At 40.6% G+C, this 21,359-nt stretch overlaps 1 protein-coding gene across 2 annotated transcripts in view; it reads left to right on the plus strand.

The window, feature by feature from the left end:
* Positions 1-21,086, plus strand: part of LOC138968820 (B-box type zinc finger protein ncl-1-like) — a 33,619-nt gene extending 12,533 nt beyond the window's left edge. For both annotated transcript variants that reach the window (XM_070341471.1, XM_070341472.1), the window contains exons 2-15: positions 1,667-1,925; positions 2,634-2,858; positions 3,144-3,257; positions 4,789-5,049; positions 5,273-5,382; positions 5,572-5,773; positions 7,716-8,121; positions 9,364-9,630; positions 10,524-10,641; positions 10,971-11,131; positions 12,285-12,473; positions 12,784-12,935; positions 13,116-13,420; positions 14,360-21,086. In XM_070341471.1, the coding sequence (XP_070197572.1) occupies positions 1,674-1,925; positions 2,634-2,858; positions 3,144-3,257; positions 4,789-5,049; positions 5,273-5,382; positions 5,572-5,773; positions 7,716-8,121; positions 9,364-9,630; positions 10,524-10,641; positions 10,971-11,131; positions 12,285-12,473; positions 12,784-12,935; positions 13,116-13,420; positions 14,360-14,465 (2,868 nt within the window). In that variant the 5' untranslated portion in view covers positions 1,667-1,673 and the 3' untranslated portion in view covers positions 14,466-21,086. The remainder of the gene's footprint in view (positions 1-1,666; positions 1,926-2,633; positions 2,859-3,143; positions 3,258-4,788; positions 5,050-5,272; positions 5,383-5,571; positions 5,774-7,715; positions 8,122-9,363; positions 9,631-10,523; positions 10,642-10,970; positions 11,132-12,284; positions 12,474-12,783; positions 12,936-13,115; positions 13,421-14,359) is intronic.
* The last annotated feature ends 273 nt before the right edge of the window (positions 21,087-21,359 follow it).

The raw sequence follows: 21,359 nt of genomic DNA on the forward strand, positions 1-21,359 counted from the left end.
AAAAATGCAACAACCCCAAAAAGGTGTATGAGACCAAAAATAACTCATTTTGCCTACCCGGTCTGCCCTTAAGTTCATACAGTAAACTTTGTTTTTGAATCATTTCTTTATTCATTCCTTTTTCATTTGATACATAATTTGTGACTCACAAACATCAATTATGCCAATTATTTTTCACTCAAAGTGAAAAAAAAGTGCCTTTTCACTGTGTCCTCAGTTGACGCTGGGCGATGTGGCAATGCTACATTTAGGATTGTCGCTTATGGAAACTTGAAAATTTCAAACTTTCATGTATGCATAGTTATTTATCTATGTAGTCCACATGCAATAATCAAGTTTTAGTTCTTTTCTTTGGAAATAAAAGACATTACGAACTATGGTTTCCATGAAACTCACGACAGTATTATCTCTATACACATAAACCCAGTGAGCACAGATCGAAAACTTTTTGCTCACTTAAATCTTTCTATCATGTATTAAAACCCAAAAGGGTGCCCAAAAGGCTAGTTGCTACATTTGACCTACAAAAAAAACTTTTGCGCCTGGAAATTGCGTGGGTTACGGTTTCCACTTTCTACTTCGATCTAGTTAACTTATGGAAACTTGTAATTTCAAACTTTCATGTTTGCATATTTATTTATCAATGTTGTCCACATGCAAATTGCAATAATCAAGTTTTAGTTCTTTTCTTTGGAAATAAAAGACATTACAAACTATGGTTTCCATGTAACTCACGACAGTATTATCTCTATACACATAAACCCAGTGAGCACAGATCGAAAACTTTTTGCTCACTTAAATCTTTCTATCATGTATTAAAACCCAAAAGGGTGCCCAAAAGGCTAGTTGCTACATTTGACCTACAAGAAAAACTTTTGCACCTGGAAATTGCGTGGGTTACGGTTTCCACTTTCTACTTCGATCTAGTTAACTTATGGAAACTTGTAATTTCAAACTTTCATGTTTGCATATTTATTTATCAATGTTGTCCACATGCCACATGCAATAACTGAGCTAAAGTTCTTTCCTGTGGGATATTGAAGCCTAAAGTGGAAACCATGTAACCCACGACATAGAGCGTACTGCATGTGTCTAATTGTCATTTCTAAAGAAACCCCGATATGAAAGGTCCTCTCTTTGACAGAAAAAGATACAGGCATGTCTTTTGCACTTAAAAAAGAGTATTTCACTCAATTCAGTCCTACTTTTTTTCCTGGTGTCCATGTCCCATAGTTGTGACCCAGTATCTAGGATGTGCACATATAGTACCACCGAAAGTTGTGTTGCATTTTACTTGAATTTTCACGGGTTTTTACTAGCCCCTGGCGATTGGGCGGCCAATTTGGTCATCCCTGTGTAAACTTTAGATGGAAGTTGTTATTGACTTTTTGTTGGTCAGTCTGTCATCGGGAAAAAGGGGGTTGTGTTATTCTTGAGGTCAGTGACAAGAAAATCGGTCAGAAAGCAAGATTTGATGTTCTCGTGAGGGATCATTATGGGAGGTTTTACTTTATTTTGATTGTTTAAAAATCACAATACTTGTGTTTTACATCGCCCTAAAATTAAATCACATTACTGGGTTTCCCCCTTGTTTGTGTAACACTAACAGTCCATCTGAGCAAAGAAAATATGTTGATTGTGTCCTTTTCCTTCTCTTTCTTTCCAGAATAAAAATGGCATCTGACGAAGAAACTCCTGCTGTGGTGTCTGACAATGAGAGCGTCACCGACCAGCTTGAGGGTAGTCTGATCGAGGGAGATATTGAAGATGAAGCTGAACTGATGTGTCAGATCTGTGAGGAAAAATTGAAGGAGCCAAAACTTTTGTCGTGTCTTCATGCCTTCTGTCAGGATTGCCTGGAGAAACAAGTGGAGGAGGAGAGTGCGCCTGTTGATGGAGAACCCACCAAACCACTGTTGTGCCCAGTAAGTTGTTATTAGTGTGATGAGATGAGTTCAGTTGTTTGCCTATCTGTGTTAGTGTGTCATATTCTTTCAGTCAGTCGGTCATAATAGGATACAACATTTCTTGACTCACCTCGGTAATCAGTATTTCCGATTTTGCTAGATGACTGATCAGGACAAACGAACTGACTGCAATTATGATATTTCAGTGTGTGCAAGTTTATGATTTTGTTCAGACACTCTGCTCTTAATGCTGGATATACGAAGCAGATCTTGTGTCGTCATTTTATTTGTGATATGAGCATTTGTTCTAAAACTATGACACAAAGGGATGGTTGTGGTTAGATTCCATGTTCCATTCTGGCACTTGCATACGTACGAAAACGTCAGAGAAAGACAGTGCGGGTATACACATTTTTTTGCACAGAAACAAATCATACCATCATTCTCATACCAAGTGATCCAATACTGCTATTTCTCGTGAGGAACAGATTCTGCACAGGGTACAGTAGGTAGTACACACCCACCGCCTACTTTTGACAAAAATTGGTGCATACAGGTGGTGGGCACTTAATAAGTTACAAGGAAGTTTAGGGTAAAAACAAACAACGCTGAACAGGTGGTCATGATACATATGCAGATATTTGAACCCTAGGTTAAGTGGTGTGCATTTGCCCTTTTTACCATTGCTTTACTTGGAGATGAGCATGCTATTTTGTTCCATTTCAGGCTTGCAAGCAGGAGACTGTGCTGCCTGGTGGTCATGTAGAGAATCTGATGACGGACTATGTGGCTGTGGATCTTCTCAAGCCTAAATCGGAGAAGACACTGATCATGTGCACCAGCTGCAAAGCCAATGAAGAGGCCATTGCACGATGCGCAAAGTGTCCCAATTTTCTTTGCTCCCATTGCACAGCAGCGCACAAGTTCATGCGTTGCTTTGAGGATCATACAGTAAGTTTCAGCTTCTTTTTTTGTGATTGTTAATAAAGAAGGACAAAGTGGATTCAAAATGTTGTCATGTTAGATGATGAAGCATTTCATTGACTTGTACAACAATGAAATTGTTATGTTTCAGCTTTGTCTCACAGAACATGGCAATTCAAATAATAGATTTACTCTGTTTATTGAGCAGAGCGTGTGTTTTTTCTTCATTGTTGAACACAATGCTACCTGACATCAAGTCTGTTGACTCTACCTAGCTTTTGGTAAAATAAACAAATTGATATTGCTTGACAGGTGGACATGTTTGAGGATATACTGTTGGCTGGTGGCCGCATCGAGTTCCACCAGCCTATCCTGTGTCCCAAGCACAAAGAGGAAAATCTAACCAGCTTCTGCAACTACTGTCAGGTAAGAAATTATTTGGCAAAAAAACCCGCTTGTTTGTTGTTCAGGATTCCAATCTTCTGACTGATCCTAATATTTTCCTCCTGTCCTAGGAACTTATTTGGACCCCCCAGCTCGATTTTGCTGACTTTACAGCTGTTGTTCTCTAATATCCTGGGGACATTGGTTATGTGATTTCCGGCCAATAAAAGCCATGTGCCTTTGTAATTTAAAAAAAACTCACTTCAATTTAGCAGACCTGTTTACACTACACATTGAGCGTAGTAAACTACGAATTTGAATAATATACTACGCAACTACGCAAGTCTGTCGTTTTCTACGAAAACGGTATTTAAAAAAAATAAAAATTAAAAAAAAAATTTTTTTTTTTTTTTTTTTCGTCTTTACACCTGTTCCTTGTCCCGTTGTGCTCTCACACCGCCCCGTCCCTGCACGCAAACGGTATTGTTTCGGCTACGCATATCACAATCCGTAATTTTCTTCATCTCCCTTGACCGATCCATTTTCCAATCCATGTTTTCGGCCAGCAGTCGTTTGCTGCGTGCAGCGCGTAAAGCGCCCACGGGCGTTGCGTTGTAGCTTGTTAATGCCGAATAGGCTTCTCCAAGCAAATGCTGGGCACAACTGAAAGCGTTACTGCCAAACCATGCGGGCGTTTCGACACAATGGCTGAACGCAGAGCACACGAAAGTGAAGATGAGAACTGTGAAGAAAATGACTCCGAAAGGCCACCGACCAAAAAGAAAAAGACGAGCAATGCGCCGAACCAAGTCTTTCTGCCAAAATATCATCAGGACTACCCATGCCTTGTCTTCGCGGAAAGGAAAACATCATGCTCATTGCACTGTCTGCAATTCCCATTTTTCCGTCAGTCAATCAACACATGTGGTAAAAAGTAGCAATCATTGTTCTTGTTGTTGTGATAGGTCGACGAGAAATTCTACACATTCAATTACAAAACTACACATTTGCCTCATTTTGCTCCCAGAAAATACACATGCAATGTTTTAGGGGTAAACAGGTCTGATTTAGAAAAAAGTAACCAACCTACCGACCCAAAGTTTTTGTCTTGTTATCAGAATCCGACATTTAACAAAAATGGTTTGCCGTTCTGTTCAGTAGTCTGTTTTAATTGATATGGTAAAGAATATTTAGCAGCCCTGAAAGTGGCCAGTGTTTTTACTCGCCATGGCCAGTAGAAACATGTAACTGGCGAGTAGAAATGTTTATCTACTAGCCAAATGCGTGTTAAGTTGCTGAAACAAATTGTTGGTTTGGCTAGTAAAGTTTGCTCAGGCGAGTTAATTTTTAGAATCGCTAGCCGAAGGCTAGTGCACCAGTTTTTGGACTTTCAGGGCTGTTTAGCAGTGCATATGCTATCTGTCTTTCATCTTGCTGTTGTTACTAACTGCTTTACAGTATGTGGATTACACGATTTTGTGCTATCGTGAAGAACATGCTGACTTAGTTCAGCACTTGAGACTAGGCACTTTGGCTTGAGCCAGTGTTTGACATGACAAGGATCATGTTCCAGGTTGCAGTGTGTCCAAAGTGTATAGTATCAGAACACAAGCCGTCTGAGCACCGGTGCTCCCTGCTGAGTGATGTGGAAGGCATGCATGTAGAAGAGCTGAAGGCCCTTGCGAAGCAGGGACGTAACAAGCTGGAGAAGTCCCAGGAAGACTCTCAGGCCCTGGAGTCCGCACTGTCTGAGCTGCAGGAGCAGACTGACAATGCCAAAGGACTCATCACTGAGACTTTCCAGAGCTACAAGTCTATCCTGGAGAAACTCAAGGTAAATTGGAGATTAGTACAGATTTGTGGAAGCTAAATTGGCTGGCAGGACTTATTTGTCTGATAGAATGGAAGGAATAGGACAGATCCATTTTCATGTTATGTTGGGGAAACAAAATTTGTGTTGCTTTTTGAGCGGGTCCTCTCGTAACAATATTTATCATAGTTGTTAAAGTGTTCCTGGGTGTACTCGTGGGAATTATCAAGTACATTTGACTGTGTAGGATGACTTGCTGTCGGAGCTGGAAGACAAGCACACCAAGCAAGAGTTGTTGCTGATGGACACCTACCATGTACTGGGCACCAACGAGACCAGGCTGGACGATGCTTGCGAGTAAGTGGCAATGTGATGTTGTGCTGGAAAGTCAAGGAGCCGTCAAAAGTAGCCTCTGTAGTGCAGCTTTATATCCCCTGCTCTGGGAACGTAAATTGAAACCATTGCTATGATGAATTACAGTTTTAAATGATGCCATGGCTTTTGTGTTAATACAAATGATGTTTTGATTGGCATCCTTTGTTTCAGCTTTGTTGACCGCTTGGTCAAACATGACAGCCCAACATATGCGACCATGTTCAAGAAGATGGTTCAGGGACAGATGTTGGGACTGATCAACAGTTCACCCAAGACCGATATTAGTGTCAACATTGAGTTCAAGACCGACCCTGAATCGTTTAAGGCTGCCATGAAACAATCCTTTGGCTGGTTTGTCAAGGATCAGGCCAAGGTGAGTCTATCCCATCTCCCCACTTTCCCTGTCGCGATATAACCTTGAACGGTTGAAAACGACGTTAAACACCAAATAAAGAAATAAAGAAAGGCCAAGGTGAGTAGTCTTTGAGGTTTGCATTCATGAGATTTATCTGAGGTAAACTTCAGTAGAAGTTCTCGCAAAATGAAAAATGGACAAGCTGTTGGTTTTGTATTACATGTATTTATTTGTCCAGGAAATGCAGTTGCAATTCCGCATTTACGAAGTTTTAGTCCTTTATTACAATTGCATTATGATGGTACTATTCAGATACCTTTTTGATGTCTGACTTTACAAGTGGATGTATCTGAATTCAGGTAGTTGGATACATTTTATAGGCCATTTCAGGTATTTTTTTTTTTACACGTTTTATACATGGGTGAAACTAGCCCGTCAATTGACTGAAATCCGTCAATCTGAAAATAAGTCTGACGGAAATTCCGTCAATCCGCAATTTTGAAGAAAAAAAAAATTGAGAAAAAAAAAGCGAAACTACTTGCGGAACGCGTTTTCGAACTGCTATAGTGAACCGGTTGCAGTTTGTTTGGAAACGGAAGCGCTTTTGCCCGTGCTCGCGGTAAACCCCGTAGGTGAGGTTTCTTTGCTTTCGGATTCGCTCTGCATCACGATAAAAAAAAAAGTTCTCTCGCGTTTTGGCAGGCATTACGAAGTGGTGACACGATTTCTGCGACAAAGATGCTGGTTTTGACGGAAAACGCACGGACATATCTTATTGATGCTGGTCTAGCCAACAAATGGTGATGGAACTGGTTGGAGTTCATGAAACTAAAACTGTGTGTGATAAGTTTGGTGCTTAAAACTCAAGTGCTTTTCCTTGAGAACTTTGCACTACAGTGGAACCCCTCTCTAGCGACCTTGAAAATGTTAAAAAAAATCGGTCCTTATGGAGGGGGGTCCTTACAGAGGGAGGGGGCGGGGTCAGGGGGCCACAAAGAAAGTCACCTCAGATTTTCTTAAAAAAAGAAAACAGAGAAGTTTGAGTTGCTGACGAACGTTTCCTCAAGCAAACTGCTTCGATTTCATGCTCTCAAGACATCAAAGAGACCGTGCCATAGGTTAAACTCCCCATAGGTTAAACTCGGTCACTGACCCGGATGCAGGAAGTGTTTCCTCTCTCAGATATGAAAGGGGTCCTTAGAGGTTAGAGCGGGGTGGTCGCTACACTGGTGACAACTATATAAGGAAATACATCGGTTAAAAAAAAAGGGTTGTTGTGGCGGGGTAGTCCTTAGAGAGGGGCGTTTTAGAGAGGGGTTCCACTGTATTAGAGATGCTACTGCTTAGTTGCTACTTTGTGCAGTGCTACATCATGCTGTTTGCATGTGTGACATTCTGTTTCATCATTTATTTCAATGCCTGTCTGGCAATGTTTGCTTCTTATAATTATTTCGAAATTTTATTTCAGTTGTTCAGTTGTTCACTTTCTATTTCATGTAGTATGGCTGTTGTCAATGTTAATTGTTATCAGTTGTGTTGGAAGATGCAAGTGTGAAAGGATACACACAAAAATGATTACTTCTGTGAATTGTTTTAATTTTGTTTACCCTTTTTACCATATCATTAGAATCTGAAGGTATTTTTTTTGACCTGCATGATAGTGTATTTTTTTGCCAGGAAAGGCCACAAAATCACAATGAATCATGCAAAAATTCATTTTCGGCCGGGGGGCGTTGCCCCCCTCGGCCCCCTAACGGAGCCCTGCCCCGTACCCCGCCAGGGCCTGGGCGGCCCCTGGACCCCTGCCTCAAAAAAATTGCAGTCAATTTCATTTTCCTAGGTTTCACCCATGTTTATAGCTTTACACTTTCCTAAGATAGTGGGTGCTCACCTCACATTATTGGATTGATTTTGTCCTGCGTTTGCCAAGACTCTGCATGGTCTTTTCTCCACTGTGCAGGCACCGTCAGAGCTTCGGTTGTCTTCAGTCCACTCCTCTTTCGAAAATGAAGCAGCCTTCAACCAGTTGACTGCTGCAGGAATCCTGACCCCGGAGGAGCTTGTGGCACGCGTCACGGAGTCTGAGTTTCTGTCCGCCCGGCTGCCCAACATGAGCGTCAACCCTCTGTCCGCTCTGAACGGGAACCTGGAGAACCTGACCAACCTGGCATCTGTGGCTTCTTCTCTGGCTGGGGCCACTTCCATCCCTCCACTGGACTCCTCCCTGTCTCGCGCCTCTCTCTCCCCGGCCATGTCAGACAGTGGCATCTCCGTGGACGCCGCTTCCACCAACAGCAATAACAGCGCCACCATGATGAACATCGCAGCCATGGCCAAGCTGACATCTGCGGGGCTAAGCGGGCAAGGTACGGTTGCTGAACGCTCCTGTAGCTGTTTGTTAGAGCTTTTGTGTTGGGTTCAAGTTATCTGTTGCTACTAGAACTTTGTGTCAAGTCACCCTTATGTACTGTTTACCTCTGGGATCTCTGTATTTAGTGGCATAGCTCTTCCTTCGTTTTTGACTCACATGCGAAGCAAAAGTGAGTCTATGTACTCACCCGAGTCGTCCGTCCGGCCGGTCGTCCGGAAAACTTTAACGTTGGATATTTCTTGGACACTATTCAGTCTATCAGTACCAAATTTGGCAAGATGGTGTATGATGACAAGGCCCCAAAAAACATACATAGCATCTTGACCTTGCTTCAAGGTCAAGGTCGCAGGGGCCATAAATGTTGTCTAAAAAACAGCTATTTTTCACATTTTTCACATTTTCTCTGAAGTTTTTGAGATTGAATACCTCACCTATATATGATATATAGGGCAAAGTAAGCCCCATCTTTTGATACCAGTTTGGTTTACCTTGCGTCAAGGTCACAGGAGCTCTTCAAAGTTGGATTGTATACATATTTTGAAGTGACCTTGACCCTGAACTATGGAAGATAACTGTTTCAAACTTAAAAATTATGTGGGGCACATGTTATGCTTTCATCATGAGACACATTTGGTCACATATGATCAAGGTCAAGGTCACTTTGACCCTTATGAAATGTGACCAAAATAAGGTAGTGAACCACTAAAAGTGACCATATCTCATGGTAGAAAGAGCCAATAAGCACCATTGTACTTCCTATGTCTTGAATTAACGGCTTTGTGTTGCATGACCTTGGATGACCTTGACCTTGGGTCAAGGTCACATGTATTTTGGTAGGAAAAATGTGTAAAGCAGTTCTTAGTGTATGATGTCATTGCTAGGTTTAGCTGAAGGTCAAGGTCATGTAAAGGTCAAGGTCAAGCATGTGAGTCGTATGGGCTTTGCCCTTCTTGTTTCTCTTTGACATTCAAAGCAGATTTTGTTGCTTGTGTTTGTCTTTGATGTTTTGACTAGGATGTGTCGGGTGCTTGTTCTGTGCAGCGTTATTTTGTTACCATATTTGCTGAGCTCTTATACATGAGCATAGATAGAAGCCATCCTGAAGTCTGTTGTAGGAAAACAGGAGCACTACCCAGATTTGGATATATGTGTAAGGGTTTGAGATGTTGGGGGTTTAGCAAGTTTGTATGTGTAGATACAGGAAAGTATAGACTGTCATATTGTTTGTGTTCAACAGCTATCCTGGGCAGCAGTCTGAACAGTGTGAGTGCTGCCAGCCCAACCAACGTGTCCGGTGGAAGTGCCTTGACCAGTCGCACCCAGACCCCCCTTTCACACAGCATGGAGGGCATGCGTAGCATTCTGTCCGTCTCTCCCACGCATGTACAGCCTGGCAACCTGGAGCAACTGGCCTCCATTCTCCAGAATCACCCCCCTCCGCCTACTCTCAACAGCCTCCCCTTCAATACCTTGGGGGTAATGGATCCTGTCTCATCTGGCACAGGTGAGTGTGAACGTTACAGGAACTGATGGTGGCTTAACTTGACAGGAGATGTACGCATGAATTTCTCAGACAGGAGATGTACGCATGAATTGAGAAAGTTCCTTGTGCTCGTACGAGTTTGTTTATGGGTAAAACTTTATGTCTGAAAAGGCAGGGATCCAGAAGAAAATTTAACTTTCTGATGGTTCTGAAAGATAGACAACCCCCCTGTACACACACACACTCATGGTGAAATAATAGCAGGTCTTTTTTTTCCCCTGGTAGAAGCCTGTTATTTTATTGAGTCACTTGAGAAAAAGTGACTCTATGTAATCGGTCAGTGTTAGTCTGTCCGGCCGTCCGTAGACACCACCTTAACGTTGGACTTTTCTCGGAAACTATCAAAGCGATCGGGCTCATATTTTGTTTAGTCGTGACCTCCAATGACCTCTACACTTTAATGATGGTTTCGTTGACCTTTGACCTTTTTCAAGGTCACAGGTCAGCGTCAAAGGAAAAATTAGACATTTTATATCTTTGACAAAGTTCATCGGATGTGATTGAAACTTTGTAGGATTATTCTTTACATCAAAGTATTTACATCTGTAGCCTTTTACGAACGTTATCAGAAAAACAAGGGAGATAACTAGCCTTTTCTGTTCGGCAACACACAACTTAACGTTGGGCTTTTCTCGGAAACTATAAAAGTGACCGGGCTCAAATTTTATGTGAACGTGACTCATTGTGTTGTGAATAGCAATTTCTTCCTGTCCATCTGATGCCTCATATAATATTCAGAACTGCGAAAGTGACTCGATCGAGCGTTTGCTCTTCTTGTTAGAGTGAATGCCTCGTGTATGTTGAATTTTGGGGTTGAGCACTATTGCAAGCACTGACATCAGTGATTGGTGTAGGTGGCGAGCTGGGTAGCTCAGGACTGGGGTCCCCCACAGGCAGCACATTTGGCAGTGGCGGCAACTTGCCCTACCCGCCTGTACGCCGCCCAACCAAGATGAGCGCCATGCAGATTCGGTATGTATGGTATTTTTCATACGTATGTGGAATTGTGACAACTTACAAGCTGGCGGTGTTGGTAATATTAACAGCTATTTCAATTTTACTTTAACAATGGGTTCTGATTGTTCGACATTGTACAAATTCGTGTTTCATATTTGTTAACACTGTAACTAAGCCAAGTTTGATTCAAAATAAATATTGTTTGCAAAGTTTTCTTTTGGAGTCGAGGTTTTGGTTTTCCTTCAGATGAGGGCGTTGGGTTTTAGTGTCCTGTTTTGCTAGTTGTCTTGTACGGTTCAATTTCTAACGGGATGTATTAGTCATTTCAAACAATTTTCTATCAGGTGCAAATTTGGTCAGCTGGGGCCAGGCAAAGGGCAGTTCAATTCTCCCCATGGCTTTTGTCTGGGACTGGACCAGGACATCATTGTGGCGGACACCAACAATCACCGTATTCAGGTCTTTGAGAAAACAGGAGAGTTCAAGACTCAGTTTGGTATCCCAGGTAAGAGTCCATATGTATTCGTGTATGATTTGTTTTGTGGCCGTATTTAACCTCTAGCACTCCACATGTTTTTGAGTCACTTGAGAAAAAGTGACTCTATGTAATCGGTCAGTGTTAGTCTGTCGGCCGGCCGGCCGGCCGTCCGTAGACACCACCTTAACGTTGGACTTTTCTCGGAAACTATCAAAGCGATCGGGCTCATATTTTGTTTAGTCGTGACCTCCAATGACCTCTACACTTTAACGATGGTTTCGTTGACCTTTGACCTTTTTCAAGGTCACAGGTCAGCGTCAAAGGAAAAATGAGACATTTTATATCTTTGACAAAGTTCATCGGATGTGATTGAAACTTTGTAGGATTATTCTTTACATCAAAGTATTTACATCTGTAGCCTTTTACGAACGTTATCAGAAAAACAAGGGAGATAATTAGCCTTTTCTGTTCGGCAACACACAACTTAACGTTGGGCTTTTCTCGGAAACTATAAAAGTGACCGGGCTCAAATTTTATGTGAACGTGACTCATTGTGTTGTGAATAGCAATTTCTTCCTGTCCATCTGATGCCTCATATAATATTCAGAACTGCGAAAGTGACTCGATCGAGCGTTTGCTCTTCTTGTTGTATTCTTTACCCTGCAGCCATGTTTTTTTCTATGATAGGCTCTGAATGCTTATAGGCGCCATTGGCGTGCTAAAGATGAAAGACACATTCCTGTACACAATGATCCAGTTTTCCTGTTGTAAAATCAAAGTGTAAGCCACCTGTTTGTTGTAAAGACATAAGTTATGCTTAGCAAGATAACAGACTAATCAGGGTGATCTTTGAAGAGGCCGACAGGTTGGTTATTGGGGGGGGGGGGGGGGGGGGGGGGGGCAGTTTGATCATTCACTGAATAATCTGTGATAGTTCGCTAGGTAGTTTAGACAAAATAGGTGTCTTTGGGGCAAAGCAGTGTGGGACATGATGCAAAATAGTCTTGGGCTTGACAAGACAGGTTGTAAATGACTGATGTTTCTAGACCCTCACCTAGGTAAGACATGTCATGTATGCAGCAGAGAAGTTTTGATCACACTAACTCTGAGATGTTATTTGTTCTTGTAATAATCCAGTTGGTGCGGGGGGCAAAATGAAACTGTTGTCTTGCGCTTGCAGGACGTGAAGAGGGACAGCTGTGGTATCCTCGCAAGGTGGCTGTGATGAGGACCTCTGGCAAGTTTGTGGTGTGTGACCGTGGCAACGAGCGTTCTCGCATGCAGATCTTCACCAGGCACGGGCACTTTCTGAAGAAGATTGCCATTCGCTACATCGACATTGTTGCTGGGCTGGCCATCACTGCAAATGGTAAGTCAGGTTTTCACTCTGTGTAACCCAGGGCTTTAAGGTGTAGTTTGATGGTTGACCATTCATGTCCTTGCTAAAGCATTAGGTCACCTCCGTTTCACCATATTTCATTTCTCTTTGATTCTTGCATGTGCTTGTTCAAGTTATCTTTACTAAGGAATGAAAAGAGAAATGCCAGTGACCCAAAACGTTTTACAAAGGGACATACATGCAACTTGGTAAGTTGAGTACATTGCTAGTGATTACCAATGGTATGTTATGCAACTGCACACAATGGTAGTGATCATATTCTTGTTCATGTGGTTTTCAGGTAACATAGTTGCTGTAGACAGCGTGTCGCCCACAGTCTTTGTGATTTCTGAGGCTGGGGAGTTGCTCAAGTGGTTTGACTGCAGCGACTACATGCGCGAGCCTTCAGATATCGCGGTCAGCAGCAAGGAGTGCTTTGTCTGTGATTTCAAGGTGAGGCATCACATGGCTTTTTTCCTTCTTCTGTTCTGAGGACATGCTTCTTTTGGTTGCTTTATTCCGTACATAAATTGGATTTGAGATAGGCAGTTCTTCTTCTTCTTCTTCGTCGTTCGCTAGATAGGCAGTTCTGAGTTGTGATGTTCAAACCTAACTGGTGCTATTGTGTTTTAGGGTCACTGTGTGGTGGTTTTTAATGAGGATGGCAACTTTCTGCGCCGCATTGGCTGTGAGAACATCACCAACTACCCCAACGGTATCGACATCAGCGATGCTGGCGACGTCCTCATCGGGGACAGCCATGGAAACCGTTTCCACGTGGCCGTCTTCCAGCGAGATGGCTCTTTGATTGGGGAGTTTCAGTGCCCCTACGTCAAAGTCAGCCGCTGCTGTGGGCTCAAGATCACCTCGGAGGGCTACATTGTCACGCTGGCCAAGAACAACCACCACGTTCTGGTCCTCAACACACTCTACATCTCGTAAGCCAGCAACGCTATGGATTCCATACTTTAAGCAAGGGCAGAGCGTCAGCTACAAATCTGACAGGCCGGGCGTAGTGCGATCAGTCCTACAGCCCGGACCAAATCCATGACTGTGCTGGCCATGTAGTGTTAATTGTCTTTCTAAGAAATGAACACTTTGCAGGCTGAAACTTGATGCCGATTCGGTGGTTGGGGGATTGGATGGGGGAGAGAAGACACTGCATCAGATTCAACGCTCTTAGAGATAAGCTGCTTTGCAGCACACTCATGTTACAATCAAATCTAGCAGTTTTCTGTCTTTGACCTATTCAGGTGAGGTGGAACCAAAAACAAACTACACAATTCATGCAGCGATCAAGATTTTTTCCTTGATCTTGAATCGAAAGCTTTGTAGCACCAAGTAACACAGATTATTTTGCAGTGTCTATACTTCTTCCTCATCGCAATTCCCCTTGTTGCTTTATTTTTAATTGTATACATATTTACAGTATGTGCCAAGACAAACACAATTGATTTACTTTGAAGAGAAAACTAAGAAAACAATAACTCCGATTTTTCACCAGGACTCTTCAGGGAAGGGGAGAGATTTGTGATTATTACAATCTCTGACCATAATACCCTGTCACAAAATTTATAAAAATGGCTTCACTGTTTTTTTGATTGAAGACTTGAAAGCATACTGATTTTAGAACATCTACAAACTTTACTGCAGGTTGTTTACTTTTATTATACAAATATGTAAACTGAGTTTTCTTTAGTTTTGTCCCATCCTCATTTTTACCTTATTTTGGGGGTTCTTTTTGACTTGTTGAACATGTGCGTATGTAATGATCAGATGAAGTTGCCTCATGGAAACTCCTAGGTGAGTTTGTTAAGGCGCATCAGAAAGTTTTGACTGCACTTATGGAATAGAATTGCTTCTTGATATTCTTTCAGTCCTGAAGCAGAAGGCTCTTCATTCAGGAGTGAGTCGAAAAGGCCGAGCTTACCCCGTGTAGACGTGGACACATCACCAAACACGCAGTTCATCCCATACGGTTAGATTAAAACTGCCCCTCAGGTGACCTTGGTATTTTTTCTATTTCACTTGCATTGTAGCGGAAGTGTCTAGTTAACTCCACATTGTAAACTACATCAAAGTGAGGACCACAGACTTGTGCAGACACTGTTCTGTGCTGAGTAAGAGGTTGGTCTGGTTATAGTGTTGCTTTCACCCTTTTCACTGTAGGTGAGGAATCCTAGTACCCATGCATTTTTTTTTTCCATCTAACTTCTTGCGCTGTGTGAGGTGTTGGCTAAGAGTTTGAAGTGTTTTTACACAGAGTGCTGTTAAAATGTCACAGTCTTTCACTGCCATTCACTTATCATGTTACTGGTCAAGAATAGCTATTTCAGCCATGCTCCTCTGCCTTTTTTCTTGCAGACTTGCCTCTCTTTTGAATGAAGGGACCTTAGTCCATTTCAGGAGGTCTTATTTGACTGATACTTTTGATCACATGAATTGCCGAGCAAACGGGCACAAGTCATGTGACGCATCTTGCAATGTGATAGCACTGCGTTTATTTTGAGCAATGTTGTTTTGGCGGTAAATGGAACCCTTCAGGATAGAACCTTTATCAAGCTAGTTCCAGCAGTCAAAGCTTAGGAAGAAAGCGCAAGTTTATGAGATGTGAGTCAGTACAGTGCACTTCTTTTATTGTTTTTCTTTATTTTTGATTTAGCTCTGCACTTATACATACATGTACGGTGTATATTATCCAGAAGAGTTTACTCCCCTTACATTTACATAGCCATTGTAATGAAAAAGGGTAGTGAATGCATAACGGTCTCGTTTTTTGCCAATATACATATTATGCAAAATGCTTATGTCTAGTCATATACTCAGTCTAAACATGACTTAATACTTTTTTTCCTTTTCCTTTTTTGTGCTGTGCCTTAATGGGATTGTATTTTTTCTGTGTTCATAGTGTAAAGCTTTACTTGAGATAATAACACATTTTTGTTTACAAATTTGACCAATTGTTTTTGTTGTACTTTTTATGTTGAACTGCATACATGGATAAATCATTGCTCATTTATAATATGTGTGTGCAGGATGAACTGTGAACTAGACATTATAGCACATAACTTATTACCCACCATTCTTGTTCAGTGTATACACTTGAATCAAAACTTTCACATTTAAAATTTGCAGTGGCTTATATTACAATTATACTCAAGACCACCTCACTGGTTTGTTATTTGTTTTTGAAATAGCTAACTCTTTTTGAGTATTTCAGAAATTCCATGAAGCATCCACTGCTTTTTTCCCTCTTTAACAAAGATCTATTTATTAACAAATATTAGTATTGCAATTTTAAGATAGTTGTATTCAGTTGTTTTGCACTCAGCAACGTGTTGTGTTATATATATATTTTTTGTATTTTTAGATTGGAGAAAAACAGTTTTTCCCTCTGCTATCTTGGTAACTTTGCTGGTTCCTTTTAACTATTTTGACAGATTGGAGAAAGTGATGCTCCCTTTTGAGCGCATTTCAGTTACCACACAAGAAAGTTTGATTCAAGTTTTTTCCCCCTCAGACAATCTAGTTTTCAAAGATCAACAACGAGCTTTTTATTTCGACATTTTCTGAAAACAAATCTAAAGCGATTGCCAATACCATGGAAAACGTAAGCATGCATTTTCGAATTTTTTCCAATTCGAATTTTGACAGGTTACTTACCAGTTTGGAAGTTTACACATTCTGGTTCATTTTAAACGATACCAGTTCTGCTGTTTGACTTATCCCTTCAGATGTTAGTCTCAAAATAGATGATTTACACTGGCTTGGCAGCATCTTACTGCTTGCCAAGTCTCTCTGTTTACAGGATGGTGATTTAAATGCAGAACAAGTCATCTTTGTCTCTATACGACAATAGTCTGTTATTGTTGCCTTTGCAGCCAATGTGGTGTGTTATTTACTATCCAGGGCGATTTTTTTTCTATGATGATTATGATCTTGGTCATTATACCAAATTGGTGCTCTGATTTCTTTTTTCCTTTTGATTTTAAATGTGACAGTTATTTCTTGTGTTTTTCTTGGCATCTTTTTCCGGTTACTTCAAACAGTCGTTGGTCTTCTTACAGGGAAGACGTTCCTCTTTTTTTTTCCTACTTTTTATTTTTGCTGAGATGTAATAATCACTAGAAGGATGGGCCGTTTTCCATCCAATTTTACTGACAGTATTTGGCGTGCATTATAAAACTGCTTTTTTGCCTTTGCTTTTCATAGGCATACAGGCAGTTTCATTTTGCAAGTAGATTCTTTCATTTATTTCACATTTTCGTATTATTTTAAAACAATGACTTTAAAATATCAATTTTCATATGTACATGTATACAAATTATTGTCAGTTTTGCAATGTTTGTTTGTTCAGAATTTCTTTGGCAGGTTACTCAGCTGATGTATTTCTTAGTTAGCTTGTATAAGTGCTTCTGTTATTTGAAAAGAAGAAAAAAAAAAAAAATGATATAACATGAAAATGACAAAAAAAAGTGTAACTTTGATATACACGTGTAATTCCAGTATCAGGTTTGGATTATTGGCGTTTTACAGTGTTATTCGAGATTCTCATGTTTCGATGGTTATAGATCTATTTCGAGATTTATTGATAGTTGCGACTGTTTTTGTTTGATTTCACCAATGTTTATTAAAAAAGGAGTTCCATTTGAAGACTGTTTTTTGTCACCAGGTTGGAAATCTTTAAAAAAAAAATATGTGCATATTGACATTTTGTTTTTACCATTCCTTATTATTTGTGTTTGAAAAAAGTTGATTGCAATGATATTTACAGATATTGGGGTAGGTCCCCTGCATGGGTGTTGTGCAGAGGACCTACCTCCTTTCTCCCTGGCCTGGAGGGGTGCGAGAGTGGGACATACAAAATGCTACTGTTGTCTTGTCATTTCATGTTGGTCAAAACTACAGCTGCCAGCCTTCCTTCTGACCAGTATTGGAGTCTCTTTTCACTCCTTCGGTTACACGTAGCTTTGGCCCAAATGATCGCAGCAAAGCTGACGTAGAATACTGTGAGCAGGAAAGCTGGTGTCAGCAGTTTTGTTTTCTCTGACGCACTTGCTTCTGATTGGACGAGCTGTGATGTTTGTCAAAGTGAAAGTGTTGAGCCTGCCTTGAGGATGGCTTTAACTGTTGGATGGGGGTGTTGATGGTAACTGACCACACCCCTCCTCTGTTTTTGTTTGTGCTTCATATATACACTGGGTGATGGTGGACTTTATTTGTGTTCTTGTTTAATCTCATACCTGGCAGATTTACAGGACTGACATCCCCCCCCCCCCCCCCCCCCCCCCCCCCCCACTCTGTGTCAGGAGGTCGTTGTACAAGCGAGACTGAATTTTAGTGTGTTTTCGTCGTTTTCAGGAGTTTTTCCATCATTTTGAAGTTGTTTGTGTTTTTTTATTATTACCTTTTGGTGTGGTTTGTGGCGATTTAGTTGAAAACAAAAGTGCCATCATTATTTTCATTATAAATTTGTGTTTGTTCACAGTTACAGTATGTGCGATTGGTGTGATGACACTCTGAAGCAATCCAAACGCTTATTCAGTGCTTTGAATCTTGGTTACATAGTTTATTGCGTTTCTCACACATTAGTGCTGAAAGGTGTTTTTTTCCAGGGCAGTTGGTTTATGACTGCAGTAGAATTTTTTTCTTTTACATATCACTTAAGACATAGGTAAGACCTTTTTTTTTTTGCTCCCAGGAGAAGCAAATAGCTTCAGGAAAAATCTTTTAATTCATATTTTTTCTTTTGCAAGATCTCATTTTGAAGGTGGAGAACATTTTCTTGCCATGTTTTCAGTAGTTTTTGAGAACACATTTTTCAAGCCCTTCAGCAAGCCTCTGGTACCTGGATTTAGGTAGCAGGCAAGACTGCCACTGTCTTTCCGCATTTGTCAAACAACGAAATGTCATTCCCTGTTCTACCCCTTATTTTGTCGGATGTTCTACCAGACTTCTAAATACTTTTTTCTTGCTGATAAACCAAACACTGTAGCCAATGTTTATTCTAGTTGCACATATCATACCCAAGAGCATGACGTTGTAATTCTTCCATACTTTTTTGTGGAATACTGTGTTAGCTCTATTGTGAGCTACTCTCTGAAATTGTTTTTTTCTTCTGCATCTTCTGAAAATTCATGATATCTTTACAGCTTAAGACTGTCCTTTTTAACCTGATCAACTAATAGCTTGTTCATTAGCGTGAAGAACATCAAACAGATGAGACCCTCTGTACTACTCGGTGAGATGGGTGCACAATTATGGAGGTAACCCTCCCGTCCTTTCTGCTTTATAGTGAAAGGTTCTTGTTACTGTTGCTTCCGTCACTGTCACAGTGATATTTGTGGGATTTTTAAAACCGTCTACCTCATCCAGAACGGAAAAAAAGCTAAATACTTTTTAAATTTTTTTTTTAAAACAGAATTTAAACAAGAATTTTTGGATACAGAGACAATCTGAGGGGGAAAGTAACACAAATAATGAATCTGAAGTGTCCAGAGATTTGAAACTAATTTTGTTCCCTTGTGGTTTTACTGCAAATTACTGAAAGCTTGTGGGTAAAAATGTGTAGTCTAGGATGGTTCTGGTTCTCTATTTTTTCCCTTTCCCCTTTATTGTCTTGTGTGATATAGGATAGAGGATGTCTTTTTTCAACATCTGATACACTGGGGATTTTCCCCCTAAGATGTAGAATCGGATTTATAGGCTAAGGTTGACAACTTGGCAAGCTTCTTCATTGGGCATACCTGATATGCAATAGTTTTAACAACTGTTCTGATGTTTACAAAGGACAATAGAATCCATGATGGTTGGTCTTGGTTTAAGTACAGTAGTTATGGTTACATGTTCTGTTGGCTCAGATTCTGATTGCGAAATGAACAACTTTACCCCGCAGTTTAGCTCTGGTCATGGTCAGCATGTCGACTTCGTATAATGCAATCTATTCCAGGAATTGTTGTCTCATTAACAACTTTTTTTGTGTACAAATTTCCCTGCCTGTGATTATCCACCTTTACTGGACAGCCTGTAAAATTTGTGAAAACTGATAACTCGGGTAACTTAGCTCATCTTTGAGCATTATGTTACCAGATATTGCTGAACCGTAGAACAAGTCTTTACAGGACTTGCGTAGAAGACAACAATCAGAATTTTTTTTGATGAATGATACCAAAGCCATCCTTCTATTGGACCCTTATATCATGCGTCAAGAACTGTGTGGATCACTTTATTATGGGAAAAAAAGAAGAAATTTTGACGCAAGATTTTAAAAGTAAAATATTAAGTATTCAGCAGGTCATAATGTTGCAGGTAACATACTTTCCAGGATTGGCTTATTACAGCAGGCACGAGGAAATTTTGTGAAGTGTTTACCATGTTAGAATTTACAGGTAAGCAGCAAGAACAAGTAACATAACTCCCAATGACGAATTCTGCTTGAAAGTTTGAGACGCCACAGTCTCCCTGTTATTCAGCATAAGATTACTTTAGAACGTGATATTGCTCAATGATTTTTACAAACCTATTATATATTTATGTATACATTCAGACTATATTTGTTTTACGCTACTTAATCTTTTGGCATGTATGTAAGACTGTAAATTGCAGCCATTAACCATTTTATTTTTTCTCCTCCTCTGGTCCCAAATTAAACGCAGGATATATATATATATATATATATGTGTAGTCTATGTTTAGGTTATACATACTGATGAGTTAGTGCGAATCGCAGTTTGTTTAAGTTTTCTTTGGTTTTTATGATTACCCATGTACTATTTTTCCGTTTGTATTGTTATATTTCCTTTTACAACCAGTTCAATTTTTACAGAGATTTTTCACAAAAAAGTTTTGCAGTTTGTTGGGTAGCACGAGTTGATGTTTTTCCTGCATTGTTTGAACAACTTCCAGTGAGAAGTCAGCATCTTAATGTGCACAATTGAACTCGAAGAAATGCCGAAGAAGTGATGTTATTGTTTCAGAAAGTTTGTGGTGCAAAGTTCTGTTGAGTTTTTGAAAGCACACATTCCATTTTGTCAAGGATTTGATTTCTTTGATAACTGTTCTAGACTAAAAGAAAAACAGACAATCGTTTAAAGTTCCCCTCTCGCCACCTTTTCTTTCCCCCCGATACGTATCAAAGCGTGCAATAAGTGATATTACCAGCGCATATTCTACTTTTCCCATCCCCTCTCTCCACTTCTTACCCCCAATTTCCTCTGGATTTTTTCATCTACCAAAGTTCACACAGGAAACCCCTGACACCTTCTACATGTTTTTGTGTGCTAAGCAAGTGATTTGGGTGGCTGCCATGTTAGCCTCATCAAGTGTCTGTGTCAGGTTTGTTTATAGTTATGGGTTCTTTTTTGAAAATGGTTGCATCAACAGCAATTGTGGCTCGCCGCATGGATGTCAACAAGACAAGCTGTGCATCAGCATTATCTTCCACTCGCCGTTTGCTAGCCTGAAGGAGCCAGGGTCCCAATATACACAAGTATTCATATATTTACATATTCCTATTTTTTGAGGATACATCTGCCATTTCTTATATGTTTACGTTAAGGAAACTGGATGCAAAGTGGAAAATAAAGGTGTTCTTTCAAATCAGCACTCTTTTTCTTCCCCATGTGTTTTATTTTGGATGCATTGATCGTGTGTGTTTGTGGTGAACTATTGGCGTGGGTGCAACTCTGCCGGCTACACGCCGGCAGCCGGTTTTTGGTTTCATCGGCTGCCGATGTTTTTGTTCCAGGAGAGGTTTTTTTTGGCATTTTAAATACTAAAAAAGCTGGACCCCAACTTTTGCCGGTTTTTGGAATTTTCCAGGTTGCACCCATGAGAATGTGTTGCTTGAGAGAAGCTTCAAGTCAGGACAGCCCTTCT

This window comes from Littorina saxatilis, linkage group LG6 (assembly GCF_037325665.1).
Source record: "Littorina saxatilis isolate snail1 linkage group LG6, US_GU_Lsax_2.0, whole genome shotgun sequence".
Lineage (NCBI taxonomy): Eukaryota > Metazoa > Mollusca > Gastropoda > Littorinimorpha > Littorinidae > Littorina > Littorina saxatilis.